The sequence below is a fragment of the Odontesthes bonariensis genome, chromosome 8, assembly GCF_027942865.1.
Source record: "Odontesthes bonariensis isolate fOdoBon6 chromosome 8, fOdoBon6.hap1, whole genome shotgun sequence".
Classification (NCBI taxonomy): Eukaryota; Metazoa; Chordata; class Actinopteri; order Atheriniformes; family Atherinopsidae; genus Odontesthes; species Odontesthes bonariensis.
Window position 1 is genome coordinate 20226052 of NC_134513.1, and position 10865 is coordinate 20236916.

The 10865-nt window shown below is 43.5% G+C and overlaps 1 protein-coding gene across 1 annotated transcript; it reads right to left on the reverse strand.

The window, feature by feature from the left end:
- Window positions 1–219: 219 nt before the first annotated feature.
- On the reverse strand, window positions 220–10401 carry LOC142385944 (NLR family CARD domain-containing protein 3-like). Its single transcript, XM_075472619.1, has 6 exons — window positions 10249–10401; window positions 10015–10164; window positions 3814–3892; window positions 3444–3651; window positions 1520–3296; window positions 220–400 (listed from the first exon to the last, which is right to left on the reverse strand). Exons 1-6 carry the CDS (start codon window positions 10314–10316, stop codon window positions 220–222), a joined length of 2463 nt encoding a protein of 820 aa, XP_075328734.1. The 5' UTR covers window positions 10317–10401.
- Window positions 10402–10865: the final 464 nt, after the last annotated feature.

Here is a 10865-nt window from a genome sequence, read left to right on the forward strand (position 1 = left end):
TTTAGGACAAATCTACAGGAATGGAAAGGAGTTCAAGCAAAAGAGCACTTTGGTATTTCTTTAAACTGTGTGTTATGTTTTATTATCAGAGTTATTTATGCCAGATAATCAAAAGGCAGAACAGATCAACCTGTTTCATTGATCAAGGTACCTGGAAGCTGTTTTTAATCCATTTAAGCCAGAATTATATCAGCTCGCAGCTGAAAAGGTCATGAATCCTTACCTGAGTTTTTTCAGTCTGCAGTTTGGACTCTTCAGTCCAGCAGAAAGCTGCTGCACTCCTGAATTCTGCAGGTTTTTGTTGTTACTCAGGTCCAGTTCTGTCAGGCTGGAGGACTGGGAGCTGAGAACTGAGGACAGAGCTGCACAGCTTCTCTCTGAGAGGTTACAGCCATCCAGTCTGAGGAGGAAATGAGATGGAAGGAAATAACTTGATCCATTAATTAATCAAACTACATTTATATTAGTGGAAGAATTATTTTTCCCTGTTTGTTTCTGTTTATATGCAGAGGTGGGTAGAGTAGCCAAAAATTGTACTCAAGTAAAAGTAAAAAGTAGTCATCCAAATAATTACTTGAGTAAGAGTAAAAAAAGTGCTTGGTGAAAAAACTACTCAAGTACTGAGTAACTGTTGAGTAACGTCTGATTTATTTGTTAACACAAGCATTCAATCAGACAGACAAAAATACTAAATAATCATCATTAGGCAAATTAGAGTTCATCCAATTGATGAAATAAATTAAAATTAATTAATTAATAACAAAAAAGCTTAAATTAAAATAATCCAGGTAAATTCAAGTACTTCAATAAAAATAAAAGAGACTTAGGAAATGTTTAAAACATATGTAACCCATATGTAACCTAAAAAACAAACATTCGCCTATCCATGGAGGAAAAAACGAGTTTAGGAAACTTACCGCTACATGTTTCCTCAAGTTAGATGTTGAGTTTCTGAATGCTGAAATGTGCGTTTGTTTTGGTTGACACAGAAGACACATAATGTAGCTGTTGTTTCGCACTCTTTGTAAGGTAACCATGCTTTTAGTATGAGGCCTCGTCTGTGTCTTCATTTCCCACCGTTGATTCTGACATTTTTCATCTATTTCTTTTTTTGTTTGCCACGACTGTAAACTGTAAAGCTAACCCGTCCCGCCGCTGAGATCGAGTATGGTCATGTGACGAGACTGCACGGCTACGTTTGATTGGTGAAACACAGTCACGTAAGAGGTAAGAAGAAAAGTAACGAGCTCATTGTAGCCTAATGTAGCAAAGTAAGAGTACAGTTTCTTCTTCACTAATCTACTCAAGTAAAAGTAAAAAGTATAGTGATTTAAAACTACTCCGAGAAGTATATTTTTTTCAAAAACTTACTCAAGTAAATGTAACTCGTTACTACCCACCTCTGTTTATATATCTATGGAAATAAAGTAAAAAAATAAAATAAGCTAAATAGAGTTTTTGTCTCTGTTAATAAGTAAAGAATGTATTTAAAAAGAAATATATCTATGTTTGTACGTACAGAGCTTTGTTGGAGGCTTTGACCACTGGCAGCAGCCTCAGAAGAGCCTCCTCTGAAGCAGAGTATTTCTTCAGGTCAAACTCATCCAGATCTTTTCCTGATGACAGTAAGATGAAGACCAGAGCTGACCACTGAGCAGGAGACAGTTTATCTGTGGAGAGACTTCCTGAACTCAGGGCTTGTTGGATCTCCTCCACCAGAGAACGATCATTCAGTTCATTCAGACAGTGGAACAGATTGATGCTTCTCTCTGCAGACAGATTCTCACTGATCTTCTTCTTGATGTAATCGACTGTTTCCTGATTGGTCTGTGAGCTACTTCCTGTCTGTGTCAGCAGACCTCGTAGGAGCCTCTGATTGGTCTGCAGTGAAAGACCCAGGAGGAAGCGGAGGAACAGGTCCAGGTGTCCATTTGGACTCTCTAAGGCCTTGTTCACAGCACTTTGGTAGAAGAGAGTCTCTGTCAGTGTTTCAGACTCTTGAGACTTTGGTTGTTCCTCCATCAGGTTGAGTCCAGAGTTGATGAAGGTCAGATGCACATGAAGAGCAGCCAGAAACTCCTGAACACTCAGATGGATGAAGCAGAACACCTTCTCCTGGTACAGCCCTCTCTCCTCTCTAAAGATCTGTGTGAACACTCCTGAGTACACTGAGGCTGCTGAGATATCGATGCCACACTCTGTCAGGTACGATTCATAGAAGATCAGATTTCCTTTCTGCAGCTGCTCAAAAGCCAGTTTTCCCAGAGACTCAATCATCTTCCTGCTCTCTGGACTCCAGTGTGGATCTGTCTCAGCTCCTCCATCATACTTGAGCTTCTTCACTTTGGCCTGAACCACCAGGAAGTGGATGTACATCTCAGTCAGGGTGCTGGGCAGCTCTGCTCCCTCTCTGGTTTCCAACACATCCTCCAGAACTGTAGCAGTGATCCAGCAGAAGACTGGGATGTGGCACATGATGTGGAGGCTTCGGGATGTCTGGATGTGGGAGATGATCCTGCTGGCCTGCTCCTCATCCCTGAATCTCTTCCTGAAGTACTCCTCCTTCTGTGGGTCAGTGAACCCTCTGACCTCTGTCACCATGCCAACACAGTCAGGAGGGATCTGATTGGCTGCTGCAGGTCGTGTGGTTATCCAGAGGCGAGCAGAGGGAAGCAGCTTCCCCCTGATGAGGTTTGTCAGCAGCACATCCACTGAGGTGGGCTCTGTAGCATCAGTCAGGGGCTCCTCGCTGTGGAAGTCCAGAGGAAGTCGACACTCATCCAGACCGTCAAAGATGAACACAACCTGGAACTGTTCAAAGCTGCAGATTCCTGCTTCTTTGGTCTCAGTAAAGAAGTGATGAACAAGTTCCACCAAGCTGAACTTTCTCTCTTTCAGCACATTCAGCTCTCTGAAAGTGAATGGAAACATGAACTGGATGTCCTGGTTGGCTTTGCCTTCAGCCCAGTCCAGAGTGAACTTCTGTGTTAAGACTGTTTTCCCAATGCCAGCCACTCCCTTTGTCATCACTGTTCTGATTGGTTCATCTCTTCCAGGTGGGACTTTAAAGATGTCTTCTTGTCTGATGGATGTTTCTGCTCTGCCTGCTTTCCTGGATGCTGCTTCAATCTGTCTGACCTCATGTTCATCATTGACCTCTCCGGTCCCTCCCTCTGTAATGTAGAGCTCTGTGTAGATCTGATTCAGAAGGGTTGGCTTTCCTGCTTTAGGAATCCCCTCAAACACACACTGGAACTTCTTCTTCAGAACAGATTTAACTTTACGTTCACAAAGTTCTGAATGAAGACAAGAAATAACATCAGTAAACAGACATGTAAACCCTGTACAGAATGAGTATCTGAACATCTGCTGTTCTGTGTGCTGAGACATCAGTAAATGTGTCCTTTATCCAGCAGGTTAAACCTTTAGAGGAATCCTCTTACTGCTCTGCAGACGGTCAGCCAGCTCCTGCTGCTTCATTCTCCTCAGGAAGTGAGCTGTGATCTTCACTAATGCCTCTCTGCTGCTCCTCTGCTCTTCATCCTCACCCTCCCTCTGACTCTCTAAGCATTCTGGGTAATCTGGACTCAGAACCTTCTGCATCTTCTTCAGCTCCTCCTTCACAAAAGTGAGCATGTTGTCCTCCAGCAGCTGGAACAGAAAACTATATGAATGAGCCAATCAGACTGAAACCATGGAGCCAAACATCAGATCCATGTTGGACACACTGACAACCCACTGGTCTACAGAGTGCAGCATGGAGATGGCTGTGAACAGAACAGATGGAAAAGTAGTTGTTGTACATGTACAGACCATAAATATGGAGTCCAGCTGTGTTTGATGCTGCTGGGCAGACGGACCACTGGGACCCTCTGAGCTCTGCTGGTCCACTCTGTGGAGGAATCATGAAGAATGAGCTCACATTGTGTCTGTCCACACAGAGACAAACACAAGGTGAAGCTCCATGAAGGGATGTGTGGATGTGAGCAGTGGATCAGAGGACTCCCTGTAGTGGGAAAGCTTTACTGGTCCTGCTGATCCCACTGAGAACCAACAGCTCAGTCTGCAGCTGCTTGGAGCTTTCAGCTCACTTTGGTTGGGTCCCAGCAGCTCTCACCAACCCCTTCAGAAAGCTTTCCCTCCCTGCTGAAGTGCCCTGGAGCAAGGCAGCCAGAGCCAGTGTGTGCTAGGATCGGACTGGTTGTACTGGGCAGCTCCCAGTGTGAAGGCCTCAGACGATGACTGTACAACATCATCTGATGATTATTTCCCAAAGAGAGACAAACTTTCATTGTATCTTCCAAAAGCTGTGTTTAGTTCAGTGGAAGAAGCAGAGTTCCTGTCTGTTTACCGAGTTTCATTTCAGTCTTTCAGGACAAACTTTTGTTCTGTCGCTCACTAATCTGATCTTCTCAAAGCTTGAAGCAGCTAACCAGCACCCTGCTGACTGTTCTTCTGCTGAACCTGGAACACATCACACCTCCATCAGCTCCATGTGGTTCAGACGTTCAGGTTTTTAATTCTGAATAAATCTGTCTGTCCTCCGCTTCTGATGAACAAACTGTTTGGAACCCATTCAAAGTTAACCCAAAGATCATTTTCTGTATCATACATGTTGAAAATGTGTCATTTAAATCAACACAAACAAACAGACACACATATCAATGCTGATAAGTGTGTGAAGGTTCAAACTCTAATGATTAAATATGTTATCCTCTACTTGGTAATGTCAGAACAGAAGTCCATCCAGACTAATAAAAAGTTTCACTTTACATGAGGACGACTAATCAGTTGCTCAGTCATGACTCAGATAAACTGGCCCAAAACCAAACAGATCACAGCTGCTAACATGATGTAGCAGCATCAATACTGACTCCCTCACACTGGGTATCCATGTAACCATCATCAGCTGATGATATGACACCTCCTGGAGTTGGAAATAGCAGCAGGTTACTATTGGAACTAATGAGCTGCTCATCCCGCGTTAGAGCAGACAAACACATGTAAAGCAGCTTTGCTTCATGGTTCACAACCAGAAAAAGAGTGCAGTTACCCATCAGGCTCAGGGATGAGTCTCACCCCCAAACAGAGGAGTTTAATCATCTTGTTCATGAGTGATGATGACAAACTGGAGTAGGAGAGAGATTTTGGGTTTAGTCAGCAGCAATGAGGGCGCTGTGCCATTCTGTTGTGGTGAAGAGGGATGTTAGGACCCGGCTCTGCTCGGGACAGCAGCCTTCTTACTGTGAGGTGACGGTGCTAACCACCACACCACCAAGCAGGCCCCAACATGGACTCCTTTCTTTAATTATCTTTGTATGAGAGACTGAAAAAAATGTGTATCATTTTTATTTTGAGCAAAGTTTAACTGTGGCAGCAGGTGATGGAGGGCTGGGAACAAAATCTATCTGTCCTCCTCCATCCAGCAGCACCTGCCGCCTGAGTGGAAGTTCCTGCCTACACTGTGTTAGAGCCAAAGCACAAAGGCGCCCCCTGCTGGACCAGCTGCTGTCCTACAGACACTCAGAAACACCTCCTCCAACATCCATTCTTTCCTCTCTGACTGCTGTTTGTGGAAAACATCCAACACACACCGCTTCACATATGAACATAGAAATGGATGTGAAGCAGAGCTGAGCTCACATTAAACACATGTTGGAGGAAAAACTGTTCAAACTGACTCTGCTACATTTTACTCTGTTACAACATTTACACTCAGCTCACCTCTTAAAGGATGGATGTTGGTCTGATTTGAAGTTAAGAGGAAGACCCATTGACCGGTCACTCTTAAAGGACACACAGCTGGGTTCAGGTTCTGGTTCAGGTTTGGATCTGAGAGAAAAACATTTGTTCTATTAAAACTCACAGATTTCCTGAAATTTAACCACAATAAAAACATTGTTTTAATAAAGGCTGTGAGACCAAACATATAATTACAGACCTGGTGGACCAAATTGTTCAGAAATATGAATAAAGTATTAAAACATCAACGATCTGAACCATTATAACTAATTAATTTTACACCAATAATGTCTTCCATTGACCAGGGACTCTTCCAGGACACACAGGTGTAATCAGCTCTGAGTCTCTGATGGACTCTGACAGAAAAACACTTCTTTTATTAAAACAGACATGTTCAGGAAAAGTCTCCTTCGCTGTTTCATCAAACTCAGAAATACATGATGACTGGAAAAACATCAGGATACTTTCAATATATTAGACTCCCAGTAAAAATCCATCAATGTTGTTTCCATGGAGACTGTGAGGGACCGAGCCGGTCAAACATGAGGACACAGAAATGATTTTCAAAAAAGAAGGGGTTTATTCCCAAAAAATAACAAAACTTTAAACAATAGTTTACAGGGCCCTTAAAAGAAGTCAAATAAGGAAACTAAATTCAAAGACAAAAATCAAGATTTTAACATAACCTTAAAGCTGCAGTCTGCAACTCTTTTTCAAGCATAATGCCTGGAACTGTCCGGGGATTCTGAAAGTAGTACATTAAATACCCCAATACAAAAAAAAATGAGTTCTCTAGGTCCCCTATATGTCCCGCTAGGTCCCTCCCAAGCCAGCAGGTTTGTTTACAAAATTGCAGACCGGACCGGTAAAAGGTAACCAATCAGGTTACGAGCTGGGCTCTGCTGCCTGTCAATCACCGATTGTGCACGCGCGATACAAGGTAGGCTCGTCCCCACGCTTATTTATCTAGACTATTGAACTTCATTACGGGCTAGTCTACTTACTGTGTCTTCCATGATCGCAAATGACAGGTGAGTTGATGAATGAGGAGTCGTGTACGTGCATCTGGCGTGCACGTAGACGTGCACGAGTTCTCATGTGTTTTGATGGGGCGGGACAGGAAGTTGAATAACTTTTTATTTTTCGGTTAAAAAATAAGCATTTCTTGCATTTTGCGACTACGGAGGTCACCGTTTTCAACTTCAAGCGTTCTGATAGATCATGTAAACTCTTAAAATGCCAAAAATTAGGACTTTACGTATGACAACAACAAATCCTGCAGACTGCAGCTTTAAAGCTATAATGTGTAATATTTCACGTTGTCTATTAACAAATTTGAGTCTTATCATTCACAAGTATTACCTCAATCGTTATTAATTACCTCCATCACAAAAGTGCAGTGTTCTTATATTCTTTATATTCAGCATGCGAATGTACATAACAGTGTTACACCCCAATGAATGTCTCCATGTCGCTCCGCCATTTTAAAACTACAGGATTTGTAGAAGGACATGTCATCAGCTTCGCCCTTTCCGTATCGAAATGTGGAAATGGAAAGGGCGAAGCTGATGACATGCCCTTCTACAAATCCCGTAGTTTTAAAATGGCGGAGCAACATGGAGACATTCATTGGGGTGTAAAGGCTGATTTATGGTCGGAAACCAGGTCATCTGCGTGTGTGTCGCAGTTAACGCAGACAGGCCCCCCCCCCCCCCTTACGCAGACACTCTGGTGCACCTCCCCAAAATTGTAACGCTAGGCGTCCACTATTCCGGCACGTCAAGCCGTATCCAACGCATTCAATTCATTTTCAATGAAATCCGGCCGATCGTTGTCGCCGTGCTCGCAAAGCATGCTGGGATTCCGGCACGGCGAGCGGGGGACTTGCGGCACGTCAAAAAGTTGGGCTCGCTCGAAGTTTATGCAAATTTGCCACGGCAGCCGTAGTGCGTTATCCAATGACTGTAGATCATGTGATCTCCTGTGTCGGCTCAGCAGCAGCAGTAGCTCTCCTCGCTCGCAGATCCACAGCCATGGTGAAATACGAAATAATTTTCCATTGCTGACGATTTATACACATTAATTTCCCTCCAAAACTCAAATTTTTAGAGGGAGAAACTTCGGTTGGTTAAAATCACAAGTTATTTACTTTCCCCCGGAGCCCGTATGTTCTATCTACAACTTCGTATACAGGCCCCTCTGTACACGCCCACTGCAGCAGCAACACGGCGACACTAGGCATCCAATCCGGCGAGTTACGTTGACGTGCCAGAATAGTGGACGCCTAGCCTAACTCACCGCAGACAGTGCCGCAGACATCGCCGCAGACATCGCCGCAGGGAGGAGAGAAAGGAGGCCTCTGATTGGTCAACTCTACATCCGCTCTACACTATGCGTATTTCCGGTTTGCTAACCGGCTAATGGTGACGCTAACCGTGCTAACCGTGACGATTCTTTCGCCTCTCTGCCAGCTCCAGTAGTGGCAATATTTCTTCTATTTCTAGATCGATCAGCTGCATCTCAATCAAAGTGCGCATTCGTCCAGTCGCCATTGTTGTTGAATGACCTCCGTAACCGTAACACCAACAATCCTAGCTTGTTCGTGATTGTCCCTCTTGCGTTGTGGCGTGGGATTAACATAGCGCAGACAGCGCTTCAAAAGTAGGCATAAATCAAAAATAACTGCGTCGTGTCTGCGACAAGCTCACTGCAACACACTGCTGCGAGAGTATACACGGCCCTTAACACTGTTATGTACATTCGCATGCTGAATATAAAGAATATAAGAACACTGCACTTTTGTGATGGAGGTAATTAATAACGATTGAGGTAATACTTGTGAATGATAAGACTCAAATTTGTTAATAGACAACGTGAAATATTACACATTATAGCTTTAAGCTAACAAACAAAACTGACCTCACACACAAGAAACAAAGGGGACTTAAATGTTGGCTGATCAGACCATGACACACTGAGGAAGAGGGAAGGGAAACATCAACACAACTTTAACTAACAAAAGGAAATAAACACAGTTAGCTCAAGAATAAACTTAAATGCCTAATACCTAAACCAAGTCAACAAAATAAACAAATCACAAAAGCAAAAAGAACTAATGCAGAAATTAAAACACTCCACAGTCTTCCCCCCCATAGTTGGTATCACCCAATCAATCTGGGATTGGAGTGGAGTGCTTCGTTTCAGCCCAGTCCAAGCAACTGTGTGGCTGCAGGAGTGGCCATCACAGAGACTCATCTCTTAGGCCCCATCCACACGTAGCCGGGTATCTGCTAAAACGAATATATTTTTCTACGTTTGGACCTGTCATCCACATGAAAACGCATAAAAACGCATCGTAAACGAATGTTTTTAAAAACTCCGGGCAAAGTGAAGATTTTTGAAAACTCCGTTTATGCAGCTGCGTGTAGACAGAGATAACCGGAGTTTTGCGTTTTCGAACGTCACAATATGCGCCAAAACAACAACAAATCTGCTTAAAAGTCTAAAGTGCGACCTTTGTTTACTGAAGAAGCATGGATGCCTTGAGAACTGTGGTGGTTATTATTGTGCAGGCGCTGTTTACTGCCTTGATTTTACACGCCCAAGTCGTACTCCTCACTCCTGTCGCTGTCGGAATTATTACGTCCTCATATCGAGGGGCAGTCCACTGTCATGCGATCACCTGTCAGTGTGCTCAAAAAAGTTGCGTGCACACTTTATTATTTAGCTGACAAGGGCAGATTGCGCAAAACAGCAAATGCATTTGGGTTGTCAAGACAGGTGAAAACGCAGATGTTCGGTTATGTGTGGAAGGTGTTTTTTTCAAAAACGAGGTAATGTGGATAAAAATTATTTTATAAACGGAGGGGGGGAAACATTCGGCTTTAAAAATACCCAGCTACGTGTGTACATAGCCTTAATAAGAGGAGCAGCCAATGAGGTAAACCCTTTTACAGCCTGATAAGAGATCTGAGAATCCTCTAAAAGACTTCAGTTACATCTCTGACCACAGGAAGTAGGCAGCAACTCTCCTGCAACTCTGTCATCAAGAGGGAAAACAATTTTGGCTTTCCTGAAACCATTCCTGAAACCTTTCTCTGATCAGTTAGTAACTCATCACTGAGACAGCTTTCTGTATTATTAATGTTGAAAATGTGTCATTTAAATCAACACAAACGAACAGACACACATCAATGCTGATAAGTGTGTGAAAAACTGTTCAAACTGACTCTGCTACATTTTACTCTGTTACAGCATTTACACTCAGCTCACCTGTTAAAGGATGGATGTTGGTCTGATTTGAAGTTAAGAGGAAGACCCATTGACTCGTTACTCTTAAAGGACACACAGCTGGGTTCAGGTTCTGGTTCAGGTTCAGGTTCAGGTTCAGGTTCAGGTTCAGGTTCAGATTCAGGTGGGTTCCTGTGAATAAAGGTGGTTTGGTGATGTGAGTGCTGAGCTCTGACATGGAGAAGAGTCATGGACAGTTAGAGATGGTCCTCTCACCTCTGAGCTTTGCTCTGGCTCTCATGTTCCCCACACAGAGAGGTTTTAGTGTCCTCACACTGATCCATGCTGCTGAACTCACATCAGCTCACACACACTTTCTACCTTCATCTGCAGAGGAAACACAAATCATTCATCTGCACATCAACTCACATCCTCCTTTCCATCATCTGTACTGTAAAAAGATCAGCTGCTGTACTTCCATCATTCCACTAGATGGAGGCATGGAGCAGCACAGACATCATGATCCTGATGATGATGATGATGAAACATTTCCATTCACTGACACACACTGATTATCTGAACCTGCAGCATGATGATAAATCTGCTATCTGAAACACTCTGATGGGCTGAATGCAGGACTGAACTGTACATGAAGAGCTACACTGCAGATAAGTAGCAGCAGGACTCCAGAAATCCATCCTGCAGGATCACTGCAGACTGACAGGAACCACCAGGGGGCGCTCACTGCTCTCTGTTAAATATTATTTAACTTTATTATATATATTATTATATGAACCCACTGATGAGTCCACATGGTCACACCCAGAGGCTCCAGACACACCTGAATTATGATCCTTCATAAAACAGGTTGAGGATCAGAGTCCAACAGGATC

Bases quoted from the DNA above. Each gene is read 5' to 3' on its own strand.
- LOC142385944 (XM_075472619.1), bottom strand. From the start codon at position 10,316: ATGGATCAGTGTGAGGACACTAAAACCTCTCTGTGTGGGGAACATGAG. The intron at 3,652-3,813 runs GTCTGTACATGT...TTTCTGTTCCAG, and splicing joins AGCTGGACTCCATATTTATG to CTGCTGGAGGACAACATGCT. The intron at 401-1,519 runs GTACGTACAAAC...TTTCCTCCTCAG, and splicing joins AAAGCCTCCAACAAAGCTCT to ACTGGATGGCTGTAACCTCT.